The 18,242-nt window shown below is 42.2% G+C and overlaps 1 protein-coding gene across 2 annotated transcripts in view; it reads left to right on the top strand.

Moving 5' to 3' along the window:
* LOC147100054 (WD repeat-containing protein 72-like) overlaps positions 1–18,242 on the top strand; it is a 281,840-nt gene that overhangs the window by 117,425 nt on the left and 146,173 nt on the right. For both annotated transcript variants that reach the window (XM_085968672.1, XM_085968671.1), the window contains exon 14: positions 13,262–13,488. In XM_085968672.1, coding sequence (XP_085824798.1) covers positions 13,262–13,488 — 227 coding nt within the window. The remainder of the gene's footprint in view (positions 1–13,261; positions 13,489–18,242) is intronic.

Below are 18,242 nucleotides of genomic sequence, written 5' to 3'. Positions count from 1 at the left end.
CCACTCCCCCGCAGTGCTTGCCACACGTGTTTCCGAACGCCAGTCACATTTTTGATTTTAGGAGAGCGCCAAAGGAACTGTTGACTCTGCTAATATTAAATACATTTAAAATTGTGATTTAAAACAATTAAAACTTGGCCTTGTGCCATACCTCAATGAACCTGCAGGGGGTATAAATTCCCGTGGAGTGGGAGTACCTCACGGAAGTGCTTTACACCTCTTCCTTTCATTGCGGTCCCCAGTCAGGTTGCCGACTTGACTTGCTGACTACTGATGCTGTGTTGCTGTGAGGCACTTTTACCATGTACACTTAAGTCACCCTCTATACTACTTTAAATATCATCCTACAAATGCTTGTTTAACTCTAACCTACTGAATAGCAGGAATATGGAGAGAACCATTTATTTAAGGGATGATTTACTTTTCAGCTACTTGATTGATATCGGCAAATTCAGCTTGCAGTATTTTGCTGCTGCTAAAAAGCCATAATTAAATGGTGGAACTGCTGAGAGCTTCCTGTTGAATGACACAATGGCTGAGGTATGTCTGGCAATAATTAACACTCCAGAAATATATCAGCTAATCCTGTGATGCTCCAAAATAAGTGGTTTACACTTTTCACGGCTTCTTGTATACCATACTTGCGGAACAAGAATAATGATGTATAAGAATGTTCTTTATTAAATAGAGTTCCTTTTTTAATCCAATTTTTGACTTGCACACAGCAAGATCCCACAAGCAACATTGAGATCACAACCAGATAATTATTTTTAGTGATGTTGGTTGAGGGATAAATATTGGCCAAGACACCAGGGAGAGCTCCTCTGCTCTTCGAATAGTTCCATGGCATTCTTTACGTCCACCTGAGAGGGCAGACGGAGCCTCGGTTTAATAACTCATCCAAAAACGGCACCCCCGACAGTGCAGCATTCCCTCAGTACTGCATTGAAACAAAGAAACATAGAAGATAGGAGCAGGAGTAGGCCATTCGGCCCCTCGAGCCTGCTCCGCCATTTAATGAGATCATGGCTGATCATCCAAATTCAGTACCCTGTCCCTGCTTTCTCCCCATATCCCTTTAGCCTTAAGAAATATATCTAACTTGTTCTTGAATATATTTAATGAATTGGCCTCAACTGCCTTTTGTGGTAGAGAATTCCACAGGTTCACCACTCTCTGGGTGAAGAAATTCCTCCTCATCTCTGTCCTAAATGGCTTACCCCTTATCTTTAGACTGTGACCCCTGGTTCTGGACTCCCCTGCCATCGGGAACATCCTTTCTACATCTAGTCTGTCTAGCCCTGTTAGAATTTTATAAGTTTCAATGAGATCCCCTCTCATTCTTCTAAACGCCAGCGAATATAAGCCCAATATACCCAATCTCTCCTCATACGTCATTCCTGCCATCCCAGGTATCAGTCTGGTGAATCTTCACTGCACTCCCTCCATGGCAAGAACATCCTTCCTCAGATAAGGCGACCAAAACTGCACACAATACTCAAGATGTGGTCTCACCAAGGCCCTGTACAACTGCAGCAAGACATCCTTGCTCCTGTACTCGAATACTCTCGCTATGAAGGCCAACATACCATTTGCCTTCTTAACCGCCTGCTGCACCTGCATGCTTACCTTCAGCGACTGGTGCACAAAGACACCCAGGCCTTGTTGCACTTCCCCTTCTCCCAATCTATTGCCGTTCAGATAATAATCTGCCTTCCTGTTTTTGCCACCAAAGTGGATAACCTCGCATTTATCCACATTATACTGCATCTGCCATGAATCTGCCCAATCACCCAACCTGTCCAAATCGTACTGGAGTTTCTCGGCATCTTCCTCACAGTACACACGCCCACCCAGCTTTGTGTCGTCTGCAAACTTGGAGATATTACATCTAGTTCCCTCGTCTACATTAATATATATTGTGAATAGCTGGGGTCCGAGCACCGATCCCTGCGGTACCCCACTAGTCACTGCCTGCCACTCGGAAAAAGACCCGTTTATTCCAACTCTTTGCTTCCTGTCTGCCAACCAGTCCTCTATCCAAGTCAGTACCTTACCCCCAATCCCATGTGCTTTAACTTTACACGTTAATCTCTTATGCGGGACCTTATCAAAAGCCTTCTGAAAGTCCAAATACACCACATCCACTGGTTCTCCCTTATCTATTCTACCAGTGGAATATATACTGGGCGTAGAATATATGCTCAAGTCTCAGGAGTGGGACTTGAACCCACAATCGTCTGACTCAGGTGAGAGAGCTACTGCTGAGCCAAGGCTGACACCTTGTAAATAAAATTAATTGTGTAGTAACTTTTAAAAGATTTTATTCATTTTATTTTATTTTAATTGCTAAGCAGATCATTGAACTGGGAGGGGATGGTTGTCTCTTGCATAATTGTCATAACTCTCGCTCCCAGACCTTCCAACTCACACACATTTCTTAACTTATTACTTAGCTTACCAGTATGTTTTCCATTAAATAGAAAATATTAAGGGTTTGTGACAAGCCAAAGCAACTGTGGGTCTATAGAACCCACTAAATTCCCAGCCAAATGTGATTTCAGCTTGGCACTTGTCAGGTTTGCTGGTTTGAGGTCAGATGACAGGCGGTGTGCTTATAGATGGTAAAAAGTCCATTTATTTCCTCCCTCCCCCGCTTGCCCTGCCAGTGTTTGGGTGCCCCACCATTACTAAGTGCCTCAAAATCATACAGTGCTCTGGTCAGAGTGCACCTCGAGTACTGTGTCCAATTTTGGGGGCTAAGACACAAAGGAGACATTCTAGTCTTGAAGAGAGGCTGAGAAGACCCGCAAAGCTGATTGAGGGGTGGATTTTAACACGGACTGGGTTTCTGGCAGAAAACTACTCCAGCAAGTTGATTTCCTGCCCGCCAGAGGCAGCGGGAAGCCATGACAATTTTAACCACCAGGTCTCATCCAAATGCTGCCGGTCCATTACCTGCCCCAGAATATTCTACCTCAACTCCACTTTCCCGCCCTATACCCATGATCGCTTGATTGCCTTAGTGTCCAAAATCTATTGATCTCAGTCTTGAATATACTCAGCGACTGAGCATCCACAGCCCTCTAGGGTAGAGAATTTGTGTTACATCTTCTATTAGCATAGATAATTTTCTGTTACTAAGAGGAGAGCAACTGCTTAAAAGTGTAAAAAGAAAATACTGCAGATGCTGGAAATCTGAAATAAAAACAGAAAATGCTGGAGCTACTCAGCAGGTCAGGCAGCATCTGTGAAGAGAGAAACAGAGTTAACATTTCAGGTCGATGACCTGAAACAGATGCTGCCTGACCTGCTGAGTAGCTCCAGTATTTTCTGTTTTTATTGCTTAAAAGTGTAGGCTAGGAGTGAACTGGGTGGTGTGATGGATGCTGGTTATAAGAGTTCCACTTGAAGTGAGTTTGGGCAGTTCCTAGTGGGCATGGGCCTACACAACAAAACTGTCCCTAATTTTGCACGAGTTAACAATCTAATGCAAGAGCTTTCAGAGAGGACACATGATGGCTGATGTGGGGAAATGGAAAAAAAATGTCACACTCGTGCAGTCGGGGATGATTTTCTGAGGTACTTTGTTGGGGCAGAGCAGAGGAAGCTTTATCTGCATCCACCTAATGGGGGAGTGCTCGATGCTGGCTCTGGCTGCCTCAACTTTTCCACTCCCCAGCGCTAACATGAGGTGAAAACTTTGTTACTTCATTTATCAGATTCTCCAGTTTAGTTCTTGGACCCACTTAAACAAATTTTCATAGAAGTGGAAGATGAAGGGAATGCACGTCAGACTTCTTCATATTTCGTGGGGAGCATGATTCCTGACCCCCGACCCCCCAAAAATTCTGAAGACGTTTACAGTGATATTTATGGCCCATGCTTCAGACATGTCTAAATAGAATTAACGAAGACTGCAGTTATACTGCAGCTCCAAGATGAGAACTGGTAGCTGTGGAGCGCGACATGCAGTCGACAGATTGGAGTTATACCTGCCAATGGAAGGTTGCATGGAAGTCAGTGAGTACTGTGCATATGTACTGGCATAGAGCTCCACATTCCTGCCGGCTGGGTGTGCATGCCAAAGTGTCTGCTTTCGACTAACACTAAAAACATGGCAAGGTCAGTTTAGAAAGTTCCCAGAAGGCTGAAAGAGCTGCCTGGCTACTCTTAACATGTGACTTTGCAACAGGTTCGAGTCATAAGGCACCTGGCACAGCTCAAAACCGTGCCCTGGAGAGGGTGGGTCTCGCACTGCTTGGTTTTAGTGTAATCAGGGGACCGATCACAGTTATACTGCCCCTTTTGAGTCTGTGTGCACCTGAAACCATTTTTCATCAACAAACAAGTGGCAATATAACTGTATCCTAAGTTTGAGTTGGGAATGGTGGAAAGCAGCAGAAAATTAAGCAGGTTAAAATCTAAAAGCTTGCTATCTTAGAAAGTGGCTAAAATGTCCAATGTTTCAGAGATCAAACATGTTAAGGGTTTAAAGATTTTTTTTAAAAACTCACCCGGTGTTGTCTATGACTTATTTGTTATACACCATCATAATTCCTTCATTTTTACCCTTTTGTCCTTGCAAATATTAGTGATTTACAGTTGCTATCATTGTCTCTCCCTCTGTTTTTCTCCAGGTCATTGGTCAGAATTAGATTTGAGTGGGCAAATGTGGCCTTGCTGATAAATCCTGCCGTTGCCTTTCATGTGCTGGAGGCTATGGTGTAGCTCAGGTCAAGGTCGTAGTGGTCACTGATCTCTCTAAATGCATTCTCTGTAGCCTCGGGTTTTCTGAATGTAAAGATTGGGTACATATTTAATAACCCGCCTCCTGAAACTATGTTTAATCCAGTATCAAGAGCCTGTAAGCTGAAATGCTAGGGGTCTTCTCAAAATTTTGAGACCGTGTGTGAAAGACGGTATAATTGTAAAAAAATAATAATAATTTACTTGTAATGGTTCCTTTGGTTTTTATGAGCTTGATTTGTTTTCATGTTTTGTGTTCAGATTTTCTAGTTAACTAACTCTATTACCTTAGGGGCCTGTTGGCCTGGTCAGATTTTCAGCCTTTTTATATATTTGCAGGAGTAAGGTGCAGTAACTGTGAAATGGTTTTGTTAGGAGGGGGCACAATAGGTCGCTGTGTGTTGCGTTCTTGCTGCCCAGACAATGAACTTCATCTGTAACTGATGATAAATGATGTCTGTTCAATTGGACTGAGTGACCAGGCCTCATGATTGACTACTGGCTATTGCAAACTGTCTTCTTTTTCTTGCGTTCTTTTAATTTTTCTGGAAGATTCTTGGACGATAGGATTGATTGTGAGACCTTGGATCATTTTGAATCTTGTTGGCTTTGTTGAAAGCTGCGTGTGTGGAAAAATTGTGTACAGCATTTTAAATAAAATTCTAGAAGCATACATTTTCTAATAGAAGGTTTGATGATTATGATACGAGGGTGTGGTACTATTGATTGCAATAGAAAAACATGGATTTGTCGAACTGGGCTCTGGAAGTATTATTACTATATTATTATATAAACTTTATTATTATCTCTTGTTTCTTCTCATCATCCAACACTTATTGCTCCCAAATCTGAGTTCTCTGCAAGATCATAAGCTATATGGGCATATAAAACATGAAACGCTCATTGGCGCTTAATATTGTGTGATTGCGAGAGGGAAATTGTCAAAATTATTACAATGACTTAAATCAGTTCAGGAGTACAGCAATATTGCAATACAGCAAAAAAAAGTTAAATGTGCATTCCGTGGTTGTTGTATAGATGTCTCAATCTGCTTTGCAGCATTCCAGCTTTTTTATTTTTAAAAATCATTTTTCAAATGGGCACGGCAGTGTGTATTGCAAAGCTTAGCGTAAAGGGTTAAAGTTATTGATATTGTGTTCATTTATTTTGTTAAATTTGCACATAACGGGGAGGGAGACAGAACGGGGCTCGATTTTTTTCCATTGTTCAGTGAAGGATTACTTTAATGAGCCCGAATCCGATTGTGAGGCGTGCACACTTTTGCTGTCAATGAGTTTGCAATTTGAATCTGTTAAATAGAACAAAAGAAAACTGGCCAAACGCGATGCGCATGTAACAGTAATAAAAACAGAAAACGCTGGAGACACTCAGCAGGCCAGGCAGCATCTGTGGAGAGAGAAACAGAGTTAACGTTTCAGGTCGGTGACCTTTCACCAGTCCTGGAAAATGTTAGAGATGTAAGAGGTTTTAAGCAAGTGCAGGAGCAGGGAAAGGGGGGAGGAAAGAACTAAATGGAAGGTCTGTGATAGTGTGTAAGGCAGGAGAGATTAAATGACAGAAGGGATGATGCTGCAAGGCAAATGGGGATGGTAATGGGACAATAACAAGGTAAGAGACAAATGGAAATCCTGTCCGAAGAAGAGCAGATCTTCAAAAGCAAAATACTGCGGATGCTGGAAATCTGAAATAAAAACAGAAAATGCTGGAAATACTCAGCAGGTCAGGCAGCATCTGTGGAGAGAGAAATGTGCTTCTTTCACACGTGTCCTTTCACACTTTGTCTTTTCACACACTTCTCCAGCAGTTGAAATGCCATTTTACCAGTATCAATAGCACTTGGTTTGCACTATGGGTAGAAGATTGGGCCTAACCGTGTTAACCTTCTACCATTACTGAATGTACTTTGAGCTATTCTCCAGCAATTGAGCTCCAAGGTGCAACCAAAGATCAGGGAGGTGTCAACATATAATTGTAAAAATTTACAACTGAACTCCCTCGACAATAAAATGGGTAAAGCAACTTCCCAATGTGACAGTGAGCCATACAGAGCAGGAAAGTCGCAGGTTCAATCCATAGCGTGTTAGTGAAGGCGCTGCATTGTCTTCAGCGCTGCTGGGCTGGAGAAGGGGAAAATTAGTTGATCTTGTGCGCGAGGACAGAATTGGCTCAGCTATGATATTTAACGTTGGGCGTAACAGCCAAGCTCACTACCTGTAAACCGCACGAGCCGTTGCCTTTCGCAGAAGAACAGAGTAAAAAAGGGGGTGCCTTACTTCCACTCGATGCTTCCCCAATGGCTTGGCTACATTGTGGACCTTACTGTTGGAGAGTTATGGACACGTCTCTCCCCGACACAGCACATTAATACATTAGCATTAGTTACAGATGAAGATTGATTGCAGTTGCAATTGCAGCTGCTTTGTTGCAAGTTCTGTTTAAGGGTTGCCGCTTTGATTCTACCGTTGAGTTGAGTTGGGTGGGGTTGAGGCTCTCGGGGAATTAATGCTGTAAATATTGAACGCACCTGGAGCAGAAAGAAGAAAAATGGGGAAAATTAGAAAATATGTACTTTTTAAAAAGAAACTGTTTTACACCAAAAAAATGGGCAAGATTATTTTATTGTCATTCCTCAAACTGAGCAGAGAAAAGCTATTAGGCATATGGGAATGAAACATAGTGGCACAATGGGGATTTGTGATCGTAACAAACTACTGCACCGTATTACTGAGTAGTGGTTTCAGATTAGCTGATCTTTCTTTCAGATTAAAGAAAGAAAGGAGAGGAAGGAAATAAAGGGAAGCAGGAAAGGAGGAGAGAAAGATGGAAAGAAAAAGAAACAAGACTTGAAGACTTAGATTTATGGAGCGCCTTTCACGACCTCAGGACTTCCCAGAGAGCTTTAGGGCCAATGAAGTACTTTTGAAGTGTAGCCACTGTTCTTATGTAGGAAACGCAGTTTGCGCACAGCAAAATCCCACAAATAGCAATGAGATAATGATCAGATAATCTGTTTTAGTGATGTTGGTTGAGGGATAAATACTAGCCAGGACACCGGGGAGAACTCCCCTGCTCTTCTTCGGAATAGCACCACGGGATCTTTTACGTCCACCTGAGAGGGCAGACAGAGCCTCGGTTTAACGTCTCACCCACAGTCCCTGAATGAGCTAGTGCGACTCACTGTTAAATAAGAACTGATTGCATTGAACTGTTACCGTGATACCATCCTGTTTCTTCGATGGGCTAAAATAGAAAATGTCAGCAATGAATACCTTTTCAAATGGGTCCTTTCAAGCAGTGACTTGTAAGTAGTAAATTCTTCAAAAGGGTCCAACAGCTGCTCACTGATTTGGTGCCTAAGGCTGTATATGAATCGAAAGCGTCAAAACTGGCTTCCACCACTTCAGCCAAAGCTTGCCAATTTGTACGGCTTTCAAAGGTGTATTTTGTACACGCAAAGCTTAGGCCCAGTCCCTTGCTTGCAGTGAATAATTTAGATAGTTGTCTGGCTGTGTAAATTTGATTGTGACATTGTTCAATAACTACTTAGCAATGTAGAGTAGTAAACAGCACCGGAGTTTGTGCAAATCTCTGAATGGCAAAGGAACGAAAGTCAGTGTCATCTTTCATCCAGGTTGAAGGCACTATCCCCCGCAGAAAGCCTACCAACACCACACACACACACACACACACACACACACACACACACACGCACACATTATCAAGTGTGTAATAAAGGCTCAAAGCTTTCCAGGCTAATGCAATTGGTTTGATGTTTTTACAACACTGATACCCGAAATGATACATTGTTGACAGAGATGATTGAAAGATATTGGCCCGGATTATAGCGTTGAGAATAACGGCGAAGCTGTCGGCGCTCACCGTTATTAAGGAGTAAATCGGACAGCAACTTCCGGTGTCTGCACACGCGCAGTTCAATGCAGTAATCAGGACGTTGCTGTTCGAGTTGCCCTGCTCCTCCACAAGCTTTGCTACACCGGTACCTCGCTGAGAGACTCAGCATTCAAATACAGGAAGGGCGTGAAATTGTGGTACCTACCCACTAAACTTGCCAGAAAAAGTTAGGGCTTGTGTAAGTGAATTTTTACCGACGTTGTAAGTCTTAATTACTGCCAAACAACCTCTCTGGCACTGAAAATTTACTTTTACAAGTGTGGAGTCTCATTCCTTCAGATTTTAATTATTGTTGGAGATTTTTAAAAAATATATATATTTTTTTACTTCTTTCTGTCCCTTTTATCCCTCTCTCTTAATCCCATCTTTCTTTCCCTCTCTTTATTTTGCTTTCTGTACGTGATTCCAGGTTTAACCCTGACTGGCTGGGTTTCCTGGACCTCAGGAAATCGATATTCTAACTTAAAGTTAAAGGCGCCATATAAATATAAGTTGTTGTTGTTACACTTCCTGGTTTTGACTCTGCAGGGGGAATTTTAACCCCCAAAAGCGGGTAGGCTTGGGTCGGGTGGGATCTAAAAGTTTTAAAAATCTCAAACTCGAACCCACCCATTTCCAGGTTTAACCTTGGCCGGCCGGGTTTTCCGGACCTCGGGAAACCCGGCAGCTAAAGGCAGACGAGAACTGCTGCATAGAAGAGGAAAGTGTGTTTCCAGCTCTGCTTGTGGGCCAGGGGGAATGCTTCCTCCCAGGCCCTCCAGCTAACCTGTTAAACTGCTTCCCTCCCTCTGCTTGTACCATCCTCCCACCACCCCACGCGATAACCGACCCCCCCCCTCGTAATCACCAACCCCCCCCTCCCCACGCGTTAAAACTTCACATCATTAGGGAAAACTCAGACCAGAACTTCTCCCTCCAGCTTGGAAATCCCGCCCCAGTAAAGATCGGGGCCTGCGTGTCTCGGTAAGGATTCTTCGATCTGATTGGTTAAAGAGACGCGCCATTGCTTGTCCTGTTCACACAGGTGCCAGATCCCCTGTAGAGGGCGCCATGCTGCTTTGTCTGATAAATACAAATCGCAGTGTAAATTCTGTGGGCAAGTGTGAGTGCAATGAAAGGCGAGCGCCGTTCATTCACCGCTGACCGTAAAATTGAGACCATTGTCTGTCAAGTACTGATCTTAGACAGTTTGTTACTGAATCACTGTTTCACCTTTTGTGGTATGGACCTTCCTTAAGTTGGCTTGAACACACTCGACTGATTTCAATCATTATTCAGCTCTTCTATTTAAGAGCATTGACATCCTAAATAAAACTGCTGGTAGAACTTTTAGAAGTTGGCAAAGTTAAATGAACGTGATAAGGAAATTATAAATACAACATTATGGACGGCAGTGCTTTTGCAGTATGATTGTGATCAATTGTTTTGTACATTTGTCTTCATTGCTAGGGTTAAAATGTATATCTATAAGCTTAAATTTTTTTTTGAAAGAATGCATATTTTACAAGGCATCACAATTGAATCACGTGAGATGTGCAGCTTTCAATGGTCGACACTTGCTAAGACTTAGTCGATTTTCTCACCTGTTCTTTTATCATCAATGTATCCATGGCATTTTTATTTTGTCGGCAGTCAAAAATACTTGGTTATGCAAAATAGAAGAAGGAACCGCTGGAGATATAGAGCAAGTTCATCAGCATCCGAAAAAAGGACAGGCTAATGATGAGGAATCTTTGGCAGAATTTGATTATCCTCATTTTTTTTCATGATTTAATGTGTTGGTAAAAAAAAATCGGAGTGCTAGTGACTGTAAATAAGGCAGAACGGGATAAAAATCATAATCATAATCAACTTTATTGTCATTGTTAGTGCACAAGTGCAGTACAACGAAATGTAGGCTTGCGGCTCCCGAGAGTGTACATTTAGATTAAGACATTTAAACATTCAACATTCATTTGGCTTGTAATACATTAACATAAACATAACCATGATAAAGTGCATTGGCAGATGTGCAGGCTTTAGAGTTTATTTGTGGAGTTCAGTAGGATGACAGCCCTGGGAAAGAAGCTGTTCCTAAATCTGGTCGTACGGGTGCGAATGCATCTGTAGCGTCTCCCAGATGGCAGGAGGGCGAACAGACTGTGGCTGGGGTGGTTACAATTTGTTGTTTCTATGTTTCCTACATTACACTGGGATTTTCATTAAATAAATCGTTTTGAAAGTTGTGATAAGAAGAAAATCATGAGGAAATACATTTCCACTGCTAGGGCCTTGGGAAGTAGGAATTAAAAGAAGTATTGGAAAAAGGAACTAGCCGTCTTAGTGGGTGCTTTTAATACTATTTTGAGTTTCCCAGCTTGTGAAAAAAAATATTTATTGGCACTAACATTCTGTCGTTCCCTTAACCCTGACTGCTAATGACAACTAAGGGCTTGTTAATGGGTTTTGATTGGACATTGATTGGTGGTGGTTTCAGTTTGGTACAGTAAATTCTATCCTGGTGCCTGCTGCTTCAGACATGACTTGGTGTTATTTTATCTCCATGATAAACATGCTGGCGACTGTTAAGGCTGCAATATTTGCTCATAACTCAGTCCTCTTAATCTAGGGATTAGCCTTGTGCTTCTTCTCCACAGCGCCTTTTTAAGGCTTGATGGTCTCCCTTGTGGCTCAGCGACCAAAACTGGATGCCGTGCTCGAGGTGTGGTCTGACCAGAGTACTGTACAGTATTAGCATGACATCCCACCCACATTTGTACTCCTCCAGTGGGCAAAATGGCTCTTGTTTCTTGCTTATGGTATTCTGCGGTGATTGTTTTCTGACACTGCCGACTGGTGTCAATGTAAAATTATCTGTATACATATTCCCAAGTTGTAAGGAATGCAAAGGTAAGATTGGTCAATAGAAGAAATATGCAAATTGCAAAGTGGGAGTAGCTGTTAAATGCATTAATGACTTAAATTATTAAACAATAATGTTAAAATATTATCTCTTGACAATTTTCCCTGGAGTTCGGAGACTGCGCTGTAACATTACAACACAATTGTTTGAGTCTGGATAGTGCAGTATTTATGGGTCTACTGAGCTACAAATAACAAAAGTTTTTTTTGGTGGGATGGCAACTGAAATGGAGCATCACTATAAATTGGAGCATTAAAATTTTATTAGATTTAGGAGTGTGTCTTGGAAGATGTTTATTGAGCAATAACACTGCCAGCATTTTCTTTCTAACTCTTCCTCTTGTATAAGTTATCTCCTTAAATCCACCAATGATGCACATTGTATCCAGCAATGATGCACATTATTGTCTAATGCATCTGACTTGTTCCCAGGGCTCCAGTCGTAGCATTCTTAAGCTGGCCATTAAGAAGTCTGTGATAACATCCATTTGGTGTGCTGATAATTCCCTTTTTATGTTTGTGCTCATCGAGGTGAGGGATGTTGATGCTGGGAAATGGAGCTACTTTACCGGGTCACATACAACATTGAAACGTGCAGGGTTCCTCATACTTTGCCCCAACAATTGGCTCAAAATTTTGGCCATTGTTAATTTTAGCAAAGAAGTAGTGGTCCTATTTTGGAGGTTTTCAAGGACCTTGTTTAAGGGCTTTAATGAGGAAATCATGCACCATTCCAATCAAATTGATAAATGACTATATTTTATTCCAGGTCAAAGCAGTGGTTACTGAGCTTGACAAAGGAGAAGATAATAACATTTTACCACAGACACAGCCAGCTTACAGATCTACTTTGTTAGCCAGTAAAGGGGCATGGTGCACATTCTGGGGATAGAGGAGAATTTTTTTTTTTTTAAATGGGGAAATCTAGAACTCGGGGGCATAGTTTCAGACTGAAGGGTCGCCCTTTTAGAACTGAGATGAGGAGGAATTTCTTCTCTCAGAGGGTCGTAAATCTGTGGAATTCTCTGCCCCAGAGAGCCGTGGAGGCTGGGTCATTAAATACATTTAAGGTGGAGATGGACAGATTTTTACAAGATAAGGGAGTGAAGGGTTATGGGGAGTGGGCAGGGAAGTGGCTTTGAGCCGAAGATCAGCCATGATCTTATTGAATGGCGGAGCAGGCTCGAGGGGCCAAGTGGCCTATTCCTACTCCTATTTCTTATGTTCTTATAAAAGGAATTTGGATTTTATTTAGCTAGACAGCAACATAACAGCTATTCCATTGTACTTTAAATCAGATTTGGATTTGGGGGACATTTCCCAGTGCAGACCCTTGCAAGCAGTGCACACCGCAGCAGTGATAGGGCCGCAGCAGTATAACCCTTATCTTCAGACCTGTACTGGCTGCACAGGGAATAGAGCCTCACAAAATTGCCCCTATAATGTACACCATGATATCACCTTCTGCTGTAATATGAGAAGAGGCTTGTTTGCTTAGGAGTGACTATTTAACAATACTGCCAGCATTTTTGTTTATTTATTGCATGTTCATAGTTTATAGAGCTAGTCTGTCAGCTTGTCCAAAAGATGTTCTGACATCAAAGCGAGCAGGAGCTGTCGGTGTGAAAATGCCTTGTTTCTACATTACCAATGGAAATGTTCTTAACTCTATTGTTAGGTGCCCTTGATCGACATGAGACTGGTGATGTTGCAAAGGCAATCATCGGTTCATGTGATGACTCGTCATCTACATTCATGAATGCAATGGATTCTGTATCCACGGGAGCTAGACCTCTTGATCCAATCAAGAAGAAGAACGCTAGCTCCAAACAATCTGGCTCTTTCAAATTCAGCACATCTCCACCTGCTTTCCAAACTACAGATAGCTCAAGGTCTTCAGAGAAGGTAACTAAAGTCATTTTAATAGAGGTACCTCATTTTCTTATGTTTCCATAATGAAGGTTGACATGCATCTTGTCATTCATGTGGAAATGACTTATGAAATAATACTGGGTGGCCTGCTGGTGGTGCTGTCCAGGGAGAGTATAAATACTCGAGCATGAGCCCAGCTTGCTCAGAACATTCTTTTACAGGAACTAGTGAAGGACACAACTAGATCTCCATGTTGTAAAACAGTTGATTAAAGCTTTGTTTAACGCTTAGACCAAGTGCCTAGTAGTTTTCTCACGTCAATGGTTTTCATTGAATTTGCATCAGAAGACTAATGACTTGTAAGTGCTAATGCCAGGATGTTAAATGTACCTTTGCTAGTAAAGACTTGACGTCATGCTAGTACTAACTTCAATCAAAGCAAAATATTAATATTTTACTCTCCCCACCCCACCATAATATGTGCTTCATTTAACTGGCTTACAGGAAGTTCCCTTAAAAAATTCTTACAGTGGCAAAGACTTAGTTATTTGAATATAACTAGTGGATCTGTTGTGCAGCTCCTACAGGTAGATTAGGTTCTGATGCTGACCCACTAACCTGGCATATTCCTTTTTGATACTACTTCCAGTAGGCAAGTGCTGGCAACTGTAGCTACATATAAAGTGCGGAGTGTCCGCTGTGGCTCAGTGTGTAGCACCCTCGCCTCTGAGTCAGAAAGTTGTGGGTTCAAGTCCCACTCCAGGGGCATAAAGTTAGGCTGACACTCCAGTGCAGTACTGAGAGAGTGCTGCACTGTCAGAGGTACTGTCTTTCGGATGGGACGTTAACCCAAGGCTCCGTCTGCTCTCTCAGGTGGATGTATAAGATCCCATGGCACTATATCGAAGAGCAGGGGAGTTATCCCCGGCGTCCTGTCCAATATTTACCCCTCAATCAACATAACAAAAACAGATTATCTGGTCATTATTGCATTGCTGTTTGTGGGAGCTTGCTGTGCGCAAATTGGCTGCCACGTTTCCCACATTACAACAGTGACTACACTCCAAAATTACTTAATTGGCTGTAAAGCACTTTGAGATGTCTGGTGGTCGTGAAAGGCGCTATAGAAATGCAAGTCTCTTCAAGTCTCTCTTAATCAGAGGGCAGTTGTAACTGCTTGTAAATTTCAGGCTGCGTACAACAACTGGATTTCTTTGTTACAGATGCAAAAAGAATTAAAGATAAAGTGCATCACCTTTGTGCGTGTGACAGACGTGCCTGAGATGCAACACTATCTAGTTTATATGTCCCGAGGCACTGCTCACAGTAAATTAGAGGATATACTATTTTATAAGCAGAATTGTACGGTGCTGTGTTGTTAAAATCAGTTGATTCTAATTGAACATGGTAGATGGTCAGATCCATTAGAGGTCGTACTTTTTAAAAAAAGGGTGATTGCGCTGCTCAATTCAAGACTGCAAACATTCTGAATTCTGTTGCTGGGAATGTTTCATTGGCCCAGATTTTGCATTAAGAGTAGCGGCGAGGCTATCAGCGCTCACCATTGTTATGGAGTAAATCGGACAGCAACTTCCGGCGTCCGCACACGCACCATTCAATGCAGAAATCAGGAAGTTGCTGTCCGAGTTACCCTGCTCCTTTGCAATAACAGTATTTCATTGAGAGACTTGGCGTTCAAATACATGGAGGGCGTGAAATTGTGGTACTTATCCACCAGATACCCACTAAACACGCCAGAAAAAGTTGAGGCTTGTCCATTCAAGTGTAAGTGAATTTTTTAACGGATTGGTAAGTCTTAATTACTGCCAAACAACCTCTCTGGCACTAAAATTTATTTTTACAAGTGTGGAGTCTCATTCCTTCAGATTTTAATTATTGGAGATTTTTAAAAATTAAAAAAGAAAATAACTTTTTAAACTTTTTCTTCATGTCTTTCCCTCTCTCTCTCTCTCTCTCTCTCTCTCTCTCAATCCCATCTTCTCTTTATTTCACATTCTGTACATGATTTGGCATTAAATAACTTACACTTTATGGTTTAGATTCTGTTCCTCAGTAAGGATTCTTCAATCTGACTGGTTGCGGGGACACACCATTGCATGCACTGTTCACACAGGCCCCAGATTCCCTGTAACATAGAAACATAGAAGATGGAAGCAGGAGTAGGCCATTCGGCCCCTCAAACCTGCTCCGCCATTCAGTGAGATCATGGCTGATCATCCAAATTCAGTACCCTGTCCCTGCCTTCTCCCCATATCCCTTTAGCCTTAAGAAATATATCTAACTCCTTCTTGAATATATTTAATGAATTGGCCTCAACTGCCTTCTGTGGTAGAGAATTCCACAGGTTCACCACTCTCTGGGTGAAGAAATTCCTCCTCATCTCTGCCCTAAATGGCTTACCCCTTTTCCTTAGACTGTGACCCCTGGTTCTGGACTCCCCCGCCATCGGGAACATCCTTCCTGCATTTAGTCTGTCTAGTCCTGTTAGAATTTTATAAGTTTCAATGAGATCCCCTCTCATTCTTCTAAACTCCAGCGAGTACAAGCCCAATCGACCCAATCTCTCCTCATACGTCATTCCTGCCATCCCAGGTATCAGTCTGGTGAATCTTCGCTGCACTCCCTCCATGGCAAGAACATCCTTCAAAATACCAAGAATGGTGCCGAAGACAGGAAAATGTCTGATTTATTTATACACACCATAGTGATGGAATATCACAGAGCCGCTTTCAGCCGACAAAGGCTGCACGGCCAGCACTATAAATCCTTATTCGGCGGCTTGTTTCCGCTTTTGTCTGAAACCGTGTCCCCGACAATCGGCCAGAAGTACAATGGAAGAAAACTTTGATTTCACGCTGCTTTGACTTTTTCAACTCTGCCTTTGTGAGCGCACGTGTCGCGGAGCTCTTGAATGACAGAGAGAGGCTTTTTTTTATGCAGTGTAACAAATTCAGTTGAATTAGGGGGCACAGTACATTTGTAGGGCTTTTGTGACTTGGCTCGAATGAATTTTTTTGCCAGATTAAAAAAAAAATGCCAGCTATCCAGTTCATTCATGAAATATACTGCTGGTTTAGTACTTTGGTGGGCTATGAAAAGTGCCTTGCATAGACTGTGCTTCAATTTAGGAGAAGTCGACAATTTCTGTGGTGAAGCACCATTTGAATAGCATGTTGAGAGGATACTTATGGTCCACTTGACAGCAACTCTTGTTGTAAATAGTGCAATTTGACTCCAGCTGTTAAACAGTGTCTTTGACAGCAACCAAATAGCGAGGAGATGCTTTACTGCACCACACACACAAAAAAAAATCAATATTTGGTTCTTGTACTTGGCAACCTGCTTTTTGTTGTGATGATTTATATAAGAAAATCTTCAGTTTTCCGTTGGAATGAGCTGTAATTGCATGGTTTTGTGTTCGTGCTCTAATTTTATCATCGAATTAAACCCCTTGCTGGGCCCTTGCTGCCGCTCTCTGCTTTTCACAGATGTTTCAAGTCTGAGCACCAGTGGAACATATGGTTGCTGCCTCAGCCGTTCTCCCTGTAGCTCGGAGAATGCTCCAGTGCCTTGTAACTACGTATGGGATTAACGTTTACAGTGCGTTCTGGAGACGAAGCTAAAGGGATGTTTCCTGATTAAACTGCAGCATTAATCCTCCAAAGCTGCCGATATACTTAAGAACAGAAAGTGGACTTTGTGTAATACTGCGCTGGTTTCAGCAGGGGAGCTAAGCACTTGCTTTACTTGCCTCGAGAAGGTGTTCGGCAAAGAACATCCTGCAAATTGTCATTTCTGTGCAGATCTGCGCATAAATAGGATTTTTAACATTTCTGTATCAAACGTTAACCTTTGTGTCACGGTTTTATCCCCTGTACCCTTTTCCGATATATTAATGGCAGGAAGTAAATGATATAATTTACATTGTGAGAGTTCACTTCCAATCTGCAAGAGATGATTTCAAAACTTTAAAATTGAATCTGCTAAGTGTTTAATTTTCTTTGCTTTATGGTACTCAAAAAGAGAAAGGTTACATTTTAATGTATTAAAAATACATTGGGCCCGTATTTTCCGATCGGAGGCTTCCCGCGTGCGGAGGCCTGCGATCTGGAAAAAATCTACGGACTTACCTGAGGGCTCCCGAGGTGCGTACACTTCCGATCCCGGGCCTCTCCAAACTCAAGTGCGCAGGGCCCACGTATCCCAGAGGCGTAGGCGGTTCGCAAGCGTCCCTGGGATCACGTGGGCCATGGGGAGCCAATTGGATGGAGATCAATGAAAAACATAGTAAAACTTTAAATAAATTTTTTAAAAATCACATTTTAAAATGAGTTGAAATTACAATAAATTTAATATTTTAAACAAAAATTTAATTTTTTGAGAAAAATAAAACGTTTTTACAGGGCTCAAAATAAACTTACTTTTTTTTATTTAAGTATTTTTAAATGATAAATGAGTGGGAATTTAAAAAAAAACTTTTTTCAGCTCTTATACTGGTAATAGCAGGCCTTATGCCTGCTTTTACCAGGTGTAAGATTTCTAAGGGTTTTCTGCGGGCGGAGGTTCTCCAGAAAGCGGAACTCTCCGCCCGCAGAGGCCCTTCTCCAGGGCAGGCGTCCGATCTGTCGAACATTCTTGACGGATCGGAAATGCCGGTTTTCAGCACATGCCTGAAACTGGCATTTCCGATGTCCCTACGGGTGTGTACACAGCCCGTACACACCCGTAGGGATTGGAATATACGGCCCATTATTTGATAGTCGGTA

This window comes from Somniosus microcephalus, chromosome 27, assembly GCF_052327205.1.
Source record: "Somniosus microcephalus isolate GS21.2 chromosome 27, FLI_Smic_1.0, whole genome shotgun sequence".
Lineage (NCBI taxonomy): Eukaryota > Metazoa > Chordata > Chondrichthyes > Squaliformes > Somniosidae > Somniosus > Somniosus microcephalus.
Note: the sequence above shows the minus strand (reverse complement) of the source record. Positions and strands in the feature narration are given on the sequence as shown.